This window comes from Macrobrachium nipponense, chromosome 35 (assembly GCF_015104395.2).
Source record: "Macrobrachium nipponense isolate FS-2020 chromosome 35, ASM1510439v2, whole genome shotgun sequence".
Taxonomy (NCBI): domain Eukaryota; kingdom Metazoa; phylum Arthropoda; class Malacostraca; order Decapoda; family Palaemonidae; genus Macrobrachium; species Macrobrachium nipponense.
In genome coordinates, this window is record NC_061096.1 from 22,118,382 (window position 1) to 22,133,522 (window position 15,141).

Here is a 15,141-nt window from a genome sequence, read left to right on the forward strand (position 1 = left end):
GTGGGCCGCTCCAAGAGTAGAGTAGTACATGGGGTTACAAATCCCTCCCCGAGAGATTTTCTGAGACAGGAACACTTAAACAAACCTCAAAGGTAAAGGAGCATTGGGAGACAAGTGTGTATATATGTGTGAAGTTGTGTATATAATACATACAATATATATATATGTGTATATATATATATAATATATATAATACATATATTATAATATATATATATATATATATATATATAGAGAGAGAAGACAGAGAGAGAGAGACGAGAGAGAGAGAGAGAGAGAGAGAGAGAGAGAGAGAGAGAATGGTCGAAATTCATATTTCACAAATGGAACTTCACCGTTACGTAAGCAGCAGACTGCCTTGATGTGCCATTAACGTTATGAGTATTCTAATCATAGTGATGATCAACCATAAGTTACTAATACATACAACTTTACTAACAGACTGTACTACAAACAGGTCATCAATTCTGGTACATAGTTGCAACCGAAAGTTAATTTCTTACGGCAGCGATTATTAAAAAAAGAAAAAAGCCAATCATCAAATGAAATCTCAAATGCACCTAAGTCATGCTTTCTCAGTTTCGACGACAAGTTATTGACAGATATCTTCTAAATGTTTTGATCCGGCACGCACATGTGTTGCCCCTGTTTTTACACTGCAAGGAATCATGGTACACCTGTTTAACCGTCAGTGGGTAAAGGTACTGCCATCCTGAAAATCAACCCCTCCCCCCATTTTTTTTTTCTTTTCGTCCAGCACCGTGATTATTATTTCGAAGGATGTTCTTTCAACATTTTTTTTAACCTTATCCAACGCTAAAGAATAACAATCTTCTGTTCGTTGCCACTCGCCTAAAACAAATTGGGCAAAAGACTAGAAAGGCCACCCTGTATGGCTGAATGAACTAAAGCATCTTTCTCACTCTCACTTGTCAGTAACCGAGAGCCGATTAACGCTGTCCCGTCGTGTCGTCGCGTCCACATTACAACTGAAGGCTTATCACAGTCATTAATTTAGCACCTCCGGTTTCAGCTGTCATCCTTCCCATTATTCTCTGCAGCACATGTACAGATAAGTCAGATTTGAATAATATACTTAGGATCGTTCTACTTGTCCGCAATTTTTTAATGTACGAGTTCACAGTTAAGGATATGGAAAATAAGTATATCTTTCTTACCATTTATGCTTTCATTCATAAAAACGTGAGTAGCTGTCGAACACCTTCAATAGGTATAATCAAACTATTCTGGGGGGGAATGAATAGAGCATATTAAATGTATTTTCAGAATTTAAAACAACTGTAAAGTTAATATATATAAACAGCTAAAGTATCACTTATTCCTTATTGGACTGGAATAAAAATATAATTCAAAATTTCCTAGCCATCTCAAGTAAAATGAGCGCATAGTTTCTGAGACGCCGATCTGGAGTTAAAATGGTCTTTCGTATTATTGCCTTCGCAAAGCATAGCGATGAAGACCAAAGGAACTTACAAGGAGTGCCACATGATCAGCTTCACATGCATTGCGTAAAAAGTAAAACGTCCTCGGCAAGTGTCACAAGTTCTTTAAATGCTTTTGAAATGCTTGTGGTCATGTCATGAAATAAGTTGGACAGAGGCTTTTCTTAAAAGAGATTGATCTACCTTCCTCCAAACATTTTCTCACTTGTTAATCTTTATATATTTTGCCACGACAAATAGTGAAAAGAAGTGTCATTTTTCGCAGGCAAAAATTCGATTATAATCATCAAAGAAATTTCTTGCAGCCTTATCCATATGCTCACGAAAAGTCAAATAACTGTGAATATATGACTAAGTTTTTTTTTGCATTATTCTTACAAAAAGCGTCAAACTTTCTTTCCCGGACGCAACAAAAATTGCATTGTTATTCGAAAGCAGCGACGTTCTTTCGAAAACTAAACTCAAAAACACACACTAACAATGCCGTTCTCTTTGAAGAACAAGGATTAATTACTAAATTCGGAAGCAAGAAATAGATTTTTACTGTAGAATGAGAAAACAGATAGAATTACATGGTTAGAATACTACATTAGAGAAGGCTCAACACTAAAAGAACATTTCACGAATCTGAAAATGACTGCCTAGCTTTCTAATGCACGAGTATGTCATCACCGCAGAAGCAAGGACTTGACAGGAAACCGCTTTGTGATCTGATAAGACCAGGAATGGGGGCCGGTGGGGCGGGGCGGGGTTTGTTACGGGTGTTAAAGAGGGTAACATACTACACTTGTAAACTCGTAAACAAACTTACTCCCAAACTGAAATGACGCTTAGTCAAAGTTTCGCAAGTTTTAGTTTTATGTAAAAGAAAGCTATTGTGATGGCTTTGTCTTTGTCTGTCCGTCCGCACTTTTTCTGTCTGCCCTCAGATCTACTAAGGCTAGAGGGCTGCAAATTGGTATGACAATCACCCACCCTCCAATCATCAAACACACCAGATTGCAGCCCTCTAGCCTCAGTATTTTATTTAAGGTTAAGGTTAGCCATGGACCCGCCGGTGCATCTCCACTTGACCGCATCTGGGGAGCAACGGAACGCAGCCCGGTCGTGGCTGAGAATTTCATACTGCAACACATCGAGAGTTTCATACAGCATTATACGCTGTACAGAAATCTCGATTCTTTGAAGCATTTTTTACAGTTCTGGAAAAAGTAGAATTCTGCACTTTCTTTAATTCACTGTATTCACTGCTTCTTTAAATGTTGTGAGTTAACTCAACTTTTAGAAGGTATTTTCATGGGTTGTGACTGTAACTCTTACTAGTATAAACATTATTTATTTTATGATAGAAAGTGTTAAATGCACGAGACAGAGACAGACACAGACAGACAGAGAAAGAGAGAGAAACAGTGATAAAGACGGATGTACGGAAAATAAAATTAACGCATAACGGAGGACATCTATTAGTTCCAGATTAAGGAAAATTATTAATAGAAAGACAATTATTTTTATCTTAAAATTCTGTTCAAGAACATTCTTTTGACTTTAAAATTCTATTAACTGCCTGTCCGCGTTCACCAAAGATTACTGACTGAACAGATCAAAATAATAAGCGAGTTGAGCGTATATTCAAGATCAGAACCATCAGAATCGCAGGTTGTCAGTTTTATGGCGTAAACATAACTGCCTCAAATGAAACTACCGAGAGGCCTGGCATCGATAAAAGTTGTATATTTTTTTCTTCTTTTTAATGTAAGCTCTTGCCCCAACTGGACACTTGAACTTACTTACCTAGTTAAATTCTGTAATCTCACCTATCGTCTTGTAGAATGTTCCTATGACACAGAGAAGAGTATTTGGACATAAGGCCATTTCTCCAGAGACAGAAGCGTGGAAGTCTGCTAGTTCTTGCATGTATACCTGTACATGGTTATGACCCCTAGGACAGACAATTTCCAGATTGAGTGTCTACTTCTAGCACCGTATGCTTCCCTCTTCTTTATCTCCTTTAATTCATTATGACCTGTCCAATAAATCTTTACATTTCACTACTTCAGAAATGCCTACGTAGTTCTACAGTATTACTTAAGAAGAACAATAAATTCCCCCCCCCCTCCAATAAAAAAAAAGTTTAAGAAACCTCCGAAATATGAGTTTATCACAACTGCATAATGACCATGATGATTGTGATATAAATTTGTACTACTAATCAATAAGCCACCCTCGATGTCCTGAACCTATGTGGGACCTTTTCTAGTATATTTCTTGAAGACGGGCGATCTGTATTAAGGCTTCAAAAACGGAAGGTAAGAAATGATTGCCTGGTAAGCAAAAGTTACCCAAATTCAGTTGTTTGCATTCTGGATTCCTTTGTCACTCACAAATACCCTTTCATGAATAGGGAAGCGAGGCTACTAGACTTCGCAAATGAAGAAAGCCAAGTTGGTAGTAAACAGAAAATAGTGAAAACTACTCCATGAACTCTCCCATGAGTTTACAGTATCATGCCAAGGAGATAGAAAGCTTCATTTTAAGCTGGTCTCACACAAACACGTGCACACACACTTGCATAGGGCATCCTAATGGCCGAACAACCTCAGGCATTCGGCAATAATCGTTTGGCCTCCCTTGATTGCATAGCACTTACTGATCGAGTGCCCCAGACTCGAAGGACATGGAAAAACTCTTCTCACCTAATGCTACAGATCTCCGCACACATCTATCAAGGATTCATTTTTCTGGTTTCGTGTCGGTCGTTTTTTCCGTATCAATTTATAATATGGATAGTTTTGTCTTTTCGTCTATTTGCTAGTCTTTTTGTTTATCTTTTTATTTAGCTTCATAACTTCCCTAAGCAAAGTTTACGCCTAAGTGAGCTTGTAGTCGTCACTTCTGAAGTAGCCCACCTTGAAAAGCCAGTTGAATGTTCTTAACACCATGAATTTACTTGAGAGAGAGAGAGAGAGAGAGAGAGAGAGAGAGAGAGAGAGAGAGAGAGAGAGAGAGAGAGAGAGCAATCTAAAACGGAGAAATAACAAATTCAAGGAATGGCACATGACCATCGTGCTAGAGGTATAAATAAAAGCATCTAAACATTAAAGCGAATTCCTACAATAAACAGAAAATAAGTATATTTTTTGTTCTTTAGAGGGAGAAAATAAACATGCCAGTTGCCAGATACTAGAGAATAACACAACACATCTGGCTTACGGTGTACGCATTCCATCATGTGTAAACAACTGGGGGAAACTGATGGTCGCTGGTTACGTCATCCGGTTCTGAAGAGTGAAAACTGACTAGGTGATGATTGATCGTTTATAGGTGAGAGGAAGGGGATAGATCGGATGAGGATGAATAATTATGGACATCCAAAAGAATTTCCTGTGCGAAAAGGGCAAAAGACCAGGAAGCAAAATATACAACAAATATTTGTACAATACAATGGAAGAAACACGAGCACTTAATATCAGTCTTGTGATGTAAATTAAAACAAAAACAAGCGGTGAACAAGGCAGCTATTTGGCTCAAGAAAGGCAAGACACAAAAATCGCATTGAATCCGTACTGTGTAAACAAGAACCAGACGACAGACAAACACATTCAAAACACGAGCAGTACCAAGATCGAAAAAACGGATAAGAACAGCACACTATAAAAGATATTCAGTTCATATGAATAAATCCTTCCCACATGCTTATATTAAGCTTTTTCTTTTTTTTCGTAAGTCAGTCTTTCACCTCTCGAGTGAATGAACAGACATTTTCCGAGTTTATATAATAGTGGATCACTGAAAGACGATTGATAACCATCTTTCTTCGCAGTTCTCATGTGTACACAAAAGTCTTCTGTAAACCAAACAATGACCTGACCTCTGAACTTGACCCCTGTAACACCCTCAGTGACGACGACCCTTCAGTTGACTTTCAGACAGTATCTCTCGACGCTGAGGAATTGCAGGCCACAGGTGCAGCAACCAACACTGGGTAGTTGCTGCAAACATGCTGCGCAGATCTAACATAATGGTAGTGCTTAGTGAGGATAACGGTGATTCTAACGCCATTATTGATGATAATGAGGGGGATGAAAGACGAGAAGGAAGTAAATAACAAGGGTGGTTTTCAATGACAGCTTTAATCAAGATGGTTGGTGGAGACAGTCATGATACTAATTGCAATGTGACCGTCCAAGTGATAAGGTTCATGGCGGATAATGACACTGTAAGATTTGGAACTAGTGTAAATACAACTGCTTCCATTGTTAATGCTTTGATAATTAACTTTAATCAATTCTTGCAAGATTCGTCCAAAACTTTTCGATGCAATAGAAGTTAGATCTTGAGGTAAAATCCCAATCTAATCACTTTACAAATTCTTCCAGAAATAATGGCTCACTTCTACGTCAGGATTGCCGTTTACAAAGAAATTAATTATTTCTAAAATTTACTAAGCTGCCGGCATCCAACATCAGGTATTCCCAAGGCGATAAAGAGTATCGCTTTTCGTTAATTTAATACACCTGTTTCGCCTCCTAGGGCCGCTGGAATTCCTGGCTTTTTTTAATTGCTTTTTCCAATATTTAACAAGTCATTTTATTCCAAACAACATGCAATTGCATTTTTTTAATATCAACATTTTCAATTGTATAACGTATATTTCCACTACATTTCATGTAGTGGGCACGCTTTGTTTATTCAAAAAACACAGCGAGAAGAGAGGACGCAACGCATTTGAGAGCACTATTATAGGACTCAACGCTAAGCCGCTTAAAGCGTAGAGGCAAACATGCGACACTCAATAAACTTGCAAGTCTGCCCAAGCACGCCCATGTACACACAAGTTGCTAAGCCAGAGTCATGCTTATGATGTAAGCGTGCCCTGAAATTCAGTCATAAAAGCGGTATATATTATCATGAAAGCAGCATCATGAGGACTTTTTACCCGAGCCACAAGGTTGTTGCGTTCTTTTATTCGCATTTATTTTTTTATCTATTTTTTTTTCTACTTTTATAGACACGACGGGATCGTTTCACTTAATGAAAAAATTAAAGAAACTCAGGCCAGTTGCCTTTAAGATTTTAAGAAACGCTTATACTTTTAAGAACGGTGAATCTTGTCCCGGGCCGCATAATTTATATATATATATATATATATATATATATATATATATATATATATATATATATATATATATATATATATATATATATATATAACGTATATATATATATATATATATATATATATGTATATGTATGTATATATATGTATGCATATATGTTAAAGACGTGTATATATATATATATATATATATATATATATATATATATATATATATATACATATATATATTTTACATTATGCCTTTTGCTTTTGGAGCAGGTGGCTCCAGAAAGAGTTAGTCTTCTGTTGCTGACTAGGTGCTTTTGAAATGAAGACGTTAACCCAATTCCTTCTTTACTATTCCTGGGACCTACCACTTCACTGCTTACGTCGACAAGGTCCATGTGGATTTTGTCATAATAACAGCCCAAACCCTGGTTTCTCAATGGTGAGGTGACATCGATAGTCACTGACCTATGGAAACAACCAAAACTTTCTCGCACAAATAATATGTGCCGTGTGGCCGGTCCTTCAATCAGCAAAATTAAGCAGATTTGCTTTGGTCATATGTGGACAGCAACAACAAAACTTTGACTGTTGTTTTGGAATCTGCATCCTTTAAATACTTTAGGATCTAATTAAACAGCGTAGGTACTCAAACTCAATGGTATTCCTTTTAATACCGCCTTTATATCTCTGCTCCATTTGTCTATAATTACCTTATTTTCTTAGGAGTAGTGACACTTAATGTAATATGACTCAAGGAAATTTTTTTTTTTTTTAATATTCTTGTTTCATTCTTTACAGGCGACATTTCGCGACACTATAACTATTATATTATTAGTTTTAATATTAATATACAGGTTCCCTTTATGTGACCAATTTTATTACTATTATTATACTATTACAGCATTCTCGCCGATCTGCGTGTGCAAAATAAATTTTATGGATATACTAATAACAATTTAATACACACACACAAACAACAGATTAGGGATTCGAAGCTTCGGCACAAACGAAATTACATCACAAATTTTAAAAATAGAGCAAAGCATCACGAACATGCCATGCCTGTTTATTGCAACAAAAAACAAAACAAATTTTATATTCTATAATGCTACAACGGGTAACTAGTTTAACTCTTTGGAATATATAGTTGTCGTCGACTCGTTAAATCCGCCTTGTAACTTCTAAAGCTCGTAATCGGTTAGATAATAAAGACTTATTCATCTGAGGCGGATTTTAGGAATAATTTCCGTTACATATAAATCTGTCACAAAATTTACTTGTGAAATGCCATAAAGGGAAAACACATTTAAGGATTTTTTATCAGCTATATAAGCTGGATACCAAAGGCAGAAACACAAGGAATGGATTCAGAAAATAAAGGGCAGGATTTGGGGTAATCAAGATTTGGTTAGAACACAAAGGAGATAAAAATGTAAAATTAAAAATCAAAATATGAAATAAAAAATGACAGTGTGACTAATGCAGGACTACGCAAGCAATGTTGAACCACATACCTGGAAGCAAATGTATTCATTTTATTTTATTTTAAACTCTACTTATATATATTATACATATATACCATATCTATATATATTAGCTTGTTGTATTATATTGCGTGTGTGTGTGTGTGTGTGCATACATACCTACTGAACACATATATTAAAAAAAAAATACAGAAAACCAATAGGATAAAACGAAATAACTTAATAAAATATACTGAAGCCTCATTTCCATCTGAGATATGCAGAGCCTCCCCTTCTCCGTCATGCAGAAGTCTCTCTCTCTCTCTCTCTCTCTCTCTCTCTCGCTCTCTGAGGTCCTCTTAGAAGCCAATCCCTAACAGAGGCACATACCCACTCCCTCTCCTCAATCTTATCGCATGAAAGAAGCGAATTGTAACAAGACATTCATTTATGACCTCGGAATGAGAACGACCCACCCTTCTTTCTGTGCCCTCTCCTTAACAACGAACCCTCCTTCAATTCTTCTTTTCGTTCGGCCACTTCGAAACATATCGGTAGTTCCTTCAAACACTTCAAACGATGGAATGCTGGCTACTTCATTTCCCTTATGAATTAGGGTTCTTTATGCGTCATTTTCCTCTCTATTCTGTTTCTTTTATACAGAGCTGCCTCAAGGACCCATCAGGTTGTCAAGGGCTCGGTGTTAAGCAGCAAGCTAATGAATCAATATTTGAACGCTCTGATGGAATGGGAGAGCCCAGATCTTCTTACCTCCCCTCATCACTCAGCGTATCTTGCTTTGCTTGCTCTCTACCTTCATTTTCTTTTTCTTTTTTCTTTTTTACTCAGCTGTCTGTTGTTCTTGTTTTAAAGTCTCTCACTCACGAAACGCAAGTATTATCTTGACATAAGTAACCGTTTTTACTTATCCTGCTTTCTAATTCTCAGTCTCATCAACATTTTTCCCGAATTGCTTATTTCTCCAAAAACTTCTTCCTTTTAAAATGATCTTTCTTTCCTGCTATATTTCCTTCTCCGTTTCCATATCTCCTCTTCCTCTGTACGTTTTGTTTTTCTTCTTCGTTCTTCTGTGATTGATTGGTATTTGTGGTCTATTTACTTTCAGCAGGATACAGCCACTTGAGTTTATACTTCCAAGGCGATGCGATCAAGGGGACGGGTGGCGGGAGGGGGTCCGGGGAGTGAGAGTAAAATGTTTATGGATAAGGATCCAGAGGAAAAGGGAGGGGTACTGTTAGAGAGAGAGAGAGAGAGAGAGAGAGAGAGAGAGAGAGAGATAGGTAAACGGATGAAAAATTCCAACCCGGTGATGGTGTGGTATTTCTTTAATTATATTATATCTACATAGATAGATAGATAGATAGATAAATAGATAGATAGATAGATATAGATATACTCATGTGTGTGCATAAGTGTCTATGGGATGAGGTTGCTGTGCTACATGAAATATTGAAGGGAATTATTTTACGACTACGAGCAACTCTGCTTCTTTGATTGATACGACCAGAATATTCTTCTTACAGCTTTATTACTGAGAGCCAGCTCAAATTTAGCACTAGAAAATTTGCAGCATAATATTTCCTTGGTTAATTCATTTGTCATTATAGTCATAATGTTATTTTCTGGTTAATTTCTCAGTCAGTAGCATTTAACTTTAGTTCTTCAAAAAATCCAGGATTTTTTCACATCCATTTCTTATTTCATTTATCATTATAGTCATACTGTTATTTTCTGGTGGATTTCTCAGTCAGTAGCATTCGACTTCAGTTCTCCACAAAATCCAGGATTTTTTCCCCATTTGTTGCTGATTTATCTAACAACTCAAAATTCATACTAATTTCGGTGTCAAGTACGTTGTCCCCAAGTGAAATTGCAACTAAAACTACATCGGATGGTAGGTTTCAGTGTGGTAAGCTAATGAAAGAGATAGGAAAGAGATAGATACGAGGCCCGGTGTGGCTTCTACGCTCTAGAAACCACAGTTGCAGAAAAAAGTAGCCCGAAAATCTACAAAGTAAGTGGAATGATATTGATTGCCTACTGAATGAATCCCGAATACAAACAAGCCAGCTTCTGATCAGATATCAAGCTTCTCTGTTAAGCTAAGTGTTCCTTAGCTTAGAAGGGTGTGAATTTCGTCTTAATACCAAGATCCCGGCCTCGATGTCAAAAGCCCTCTGCCTCCTGGTGATTCTAGTGATAGTTAGGCATTGCTAGTACGCTCTGTTGTTGTCTGGACGTTGAGGCGCAGTTCCTGTATTTTTGCGGAAACCGCTACAGCAATTAGTAGACTTCAGTTCGATTACTGTTGTAGCCTATATCAGTTTGTTTGTCCATGAAATGTTGAAAACTGCCACCTACCTAATTTCTGTGATATTACAGACTCCTCTGTACGATTCTTCAAGAATAATTCCATTTTTGACACGTCTTTTTATACACAACATTGGCCTTGACTGCTTTCTCCTCAGTGAGGCGGTGTTATTCTTTATTACCATGGTTGGCATCAAGTTTAGGCTACAAAAAATATTATGTCTTGGTCCACCACAGCATATTATGACCTATAACCTTCCATGACCGCTAGACAGGTCGTTGACAGTTAGGTCCAAGTTAGGTCAAAGGGAACGCGGAGCGATCAAATCCGGAGCTTTATGGGTGTGGTTCGAGTATCAAGAACTAGGGACACATGAGTCATATGCAAATCCTAACGTATGAATTTCTAATAAATTCAGATGAGGGCCGTCTGACTCAACTGTTCTACATCTATCACACAGCTGAACCTTTCTAATACTCACAACAAAGGGTAATTACATTTACAAGAAAACAGAAATGCAGAAGTTAATTATAGATATAAGAAAATAGAAACAACGAAAAGTGACCACAGACAATTAAATAAAAACATCAAAAGTAAATTACCCATATACGTACAGATAAATACCAAAATTATGAGGAAACAGAAACATCAAAGGGCACTTACAAATATAGGGAAAAGAAACAGTAAAAAGGTAATTACTGATACTAAAAAGGTGAACAGCAAAATACCCAGTAAATCTTAGTGTAGATCTACGTGGACACTTGAGTGGGAGAAAATGTATTAAATAGTAAATAAACTGAAGAATCAAAGTAAGGAAACGCATCTTGCCCTCTCACCGTTTTCTTTGAAAGATAACAAGTAAGTATACCATAAAATCAAAATGCTGCCTTGGTAGAAATAAACATCACAACAGTGAAAGAAGAAAGAGATCAGAGGGAAAACATGAGACGCGTGAAAATACGAAACAAAATATAAAATGAATTCAACAAAATACAACCAGAATATACCCAAAGGCTAATCTTTAATAACACTCTCCCTGACATTTCTCGAGTTACCGGTAAAAGAATTCCACCCTCAATTCTCACATAACCCCTCACCAGCCAGACACAAAGGGAACGTAACACAAACTATTGTTCTAACGGCCCCTTGCCCGAAGGCCTAAGTTCTCCGCCTCAACAAGGCCGCGGGTCAGTTTACTGTTTGTAGTACTGACCCGCCGGAACTACAGGGTTCCTTAGGCCTAGAGGCCTAGTTGCCAAAAGATTGGGTAGGAAGTTTAAGATCCAACAAGAGTGCATGCTGTTGGGCCCTGAGATCTTTGGTTGATAATAATAGTAATTTTAGAAATAAAAAATTATTATAGTAATTATTATTTCTATGCCTATTAATCATATTCATCCTGAAAGGACCAAGAACACCTCTCTCTCTCTCTCTCTCTCTCTCTCTCTCTCTCTCTCTCTCTCTCTCTCTCTCGTGCGACTTCTAAAGTGAGGGAGATTTCATCATCTCTAGAACATTTTCCTTAAGCTTCAAAGTAAATGAGACCAGTAACAAAAGTGAGACTGCACAATACATAAGAACGCGAACTTTATGAAAAAGAAAAAGGAAAAATTCACAAAATAGAAATAAAGCTATTGCCCCTCAAATTTTGTATGACTTTTGTCGCATCTTTCCTTTCTCATGATTCTACAAGTTCTATATTCCAAACACTCATCTGCATTCACATATACATAGCGGTAGGAATGGTAATGATGAATATCGAGGATATTTTTATGCATATTCGAAAAAAAAAGCAAAAAGGAAATTTACACGACTTGAAATAAAAGGCAGTCATTTTTCCCGCTGCATTTTTTATCTGCAGCATTATTTTTGAAATTTTTCTGACACTAATACCTACCATTACTACTAAAGCCTTCTTATTATTGTCATTATCTGTCACTGATAAATCTTGTTAAATGATATTCCATATGTCTAAACTGTGGCGTTATTGTACATTTGGTTTTACTCAATACAGATCTTTGGCCACACAATTTAAAATATAATTTCTGTTGACGGAAATCTTAGCTGACATTTTTATTTATCAGATATACTATAAACATTGTTTCCTAGACGCACGTTATTCCCTAACTTTGTAATCAATCTAATCAATTTCTTTTCTTCTACCACACAGAGTAATAGTGCTCGCCATTCACAACTGCCTGGCAAGCAAGCGACAAGCAGCTACTGAAGAAAGACGGGGGGCCAAAGAACCCCCAAAAGAAGACAACCACGTCACAAAGGTCAACCTGGAAGAAGCATGGTGACTAGGTGTGAGGTCATCGCCAACCAGCCAATGGGAAAGCAGGGATTCGTCCGGCGCTGTCATCTCCAGCCAATGGGAGACGCCAACAGACGCCATTAACAACCAAGACGACGGAGATGAAGAGATACCCAACAGGAACACGAGTTGGGAGGAATCCACAGCTTTCAGGGAGCTGTCGGTAGCCAACGGAAAATACAGGATTTGTAGGGTATAATTTTCCTCCATAGGCGAAAAGCAGGGATGGCAGAATTAACATTCCGCCCTTGAAAGGGTGACCAGACCCTCCCTACCATGTGTTGCAAACCCCCTCCAAGTACTTCCAAACTCCCCAGGAATAAACGTCCCTATTGACGGTTTCTTTTCCAAATAACCAAGTTCTTTTCCCTCAACCTTTACTCTGCCCTAATGTCAAATGAAAAGTGCAGTTATGAATTTAGAATCCGTAAACAGAATCCCAAATCAAACTAATTTCCATTACAACCTTGCGACGTCAGGAATTTACCACCAAATAGTTGGTAATCGTCCTGACGCCCGTAACTTAATGCATATATTTTTGTAAAACGGGATGTACTTCAAATCCAGTATGAAAAAAAATTCTTACTAAATAAACTACTCTCATAACTGCAATCTTCAAAAAAAAGGAAAATAAAAAAATCTAAAAAAAAAAAGTACATTAAGCGGTAGATGCCTTGAACAAGTGATAATATTCTCCATAATAAACAAGCACGTCCTAAAGCATCATTCAAATATATCTCCAGATATCCGAGTTGATAGGCCTGTAATTTCCTTTTAAAACAAAAGCAGCATGTCGCCGCTAACGTTAAACTAGTTTACATTATCTTACCTCAACTTTCTCTCTCGCTCTCTCTCCTAAAATCAAAACACACTGAAACATGCGTTCAGCCAATAGATTGTGCTCATTATGATTAGTATGAATCTGAGGATTAACGCAAAGAGAATGTTCAAACATGCATTAGTGCCTTCATTAACCATAAGCCTTGCGTATATTTAAACTGAGGCGGAATTAACACAAAAAATAGTTTATTGTTTCTCCCTCTTTCTCTTTAAATTCCTCCTGGAAACATGATCTCTCGCCTATCCAAGGAAGTCTCTTTTGCCCAGGCTCTCATTTTCTTAAGTCTCTCTCTCTCTCTCTCTCTCTCTCTCTCTCTCTCTCTCTCTCTCTCTCTCTCGAGGGGGTGGTGACGATGACCTCAGCAGCTGAAACACGAATAAACCCCAGTAGCAAACCTTTGCAGAGATATATATATATAGTAACTACATGGTACCAATTAGTCCTTAATTAGTGATAGTGATTACTTTATACACATAATGGGAATTGCCCAGAGCAACGCAGAGAATCCGAAATCATCAAATTATTTCGTAATTAATGCTCACGCCACAGATCTAAGCACTGGATCTGATTTTACTTGCAGATCAATCAACAGCTCTACGTTTGCTTACTTCAACCACACGCTAACCCAACTAACTTATCATATGCTAGGGATTCGACGCCAAATACTAACAATGCCTTCATTAACGCTCCAACGAGCCTGGTATCATTCGATCTTAGGTGAATGTCTTTTGTCATTCGGGTATCAGTCAAATCTGTTCCTTTTCTGACTGGCTACACTTTTCACAAATCATTTTCTGCCTTTGGGTAACACGTTGGTGTAAACGAAATCGGTTAAATACCCAATGAATCAAGCTTTCTTCCTATAACCTAGAGTGTAAGATATGTATATAAAATAGCAAAATGTCGATTTAAGATTAACGAATTTCAAGGAAATTTAATACTTCTGATATTTTTGTTTGTTCTTCCATCTTTCTCTTTCTCCCTCTTTCTTGTTCAACATTATTCTGTGCATCGTAATAATCATATCAAATCTATAATCCTATAAACAGAAACTGTCAAGACTGCCAGATATCACTAAACTAACCCAATAATCAAATGTGTAAATATATTAGAGGTCGATGTAATAGTTTTATGATGTTTAGATGATAAAGCACCCAATCTCTCCCAATTACTAGGTTCACGAACATAGAGTTAATATTCTTTTAAATTCTTGCATTACATAGGAGTATCCAGCAGAGCTTCTCCTAAAACAACGCTAAAAATGTGACAATGGTGGAATGTAACTATTGGAATTTTCTTAAACATATATGTAGATCTATTATATATATATATATATATATATATATATATATATATATATAATATATATATATATATAATATATATATATAAACATCGTGAATTTAATGAAACACTATTGTCTTGAAGATTAGTGAAAGTTTTGTGGTGATTAAGTTCAAAATGTATTCGTACATGAACCTACTTACAAATATATGTAAATTGATGGATGTAATCTTGAAACAGCATAATTGCAGAGTAAGTATAAATGTAGAAAAGCTGCTTAATTTACTGTCACGTAATATCAATTACCGTTCTACCATTAAAAACTAAATAACTG

At 36.9% G+C, this 15,141-nt stretch overlaps 2 protein-coding genes across 7 annotated transcripts in view; one reads left to right on the forward strand and one right to left on the reverse strand.

Moving 5' to 3' along the window:
* Nucleotides 1-14,872, forward strand: part of LOC135208472 (uncharacterized) — a 48,538-nt gene extending 33,666 nt beyond the window's left edge. Inside the window, exon 2 of the mRNA XM_064240698.1 lies at nucleotides 12,536-14,872. Within this exon, the coding sequence (XP_064096768.1) occupies nucleotides 12,536-12,668 (133 nt within the window). The 3' untranslated portion in view covers nucleotides 12,669-14,872. The remainder of the gene's footprint in view (nucleotides 1-12,535) is intronic.
* LOC135208471 (trichohyalin-like) overlaps nucleotides 1-15,141 on the reverse strand; it is a 555,144-nt gene that overhangs the window by 470,073 nt on the left and 69,930 nt on the right. The window lies entirely within an intron of this gene.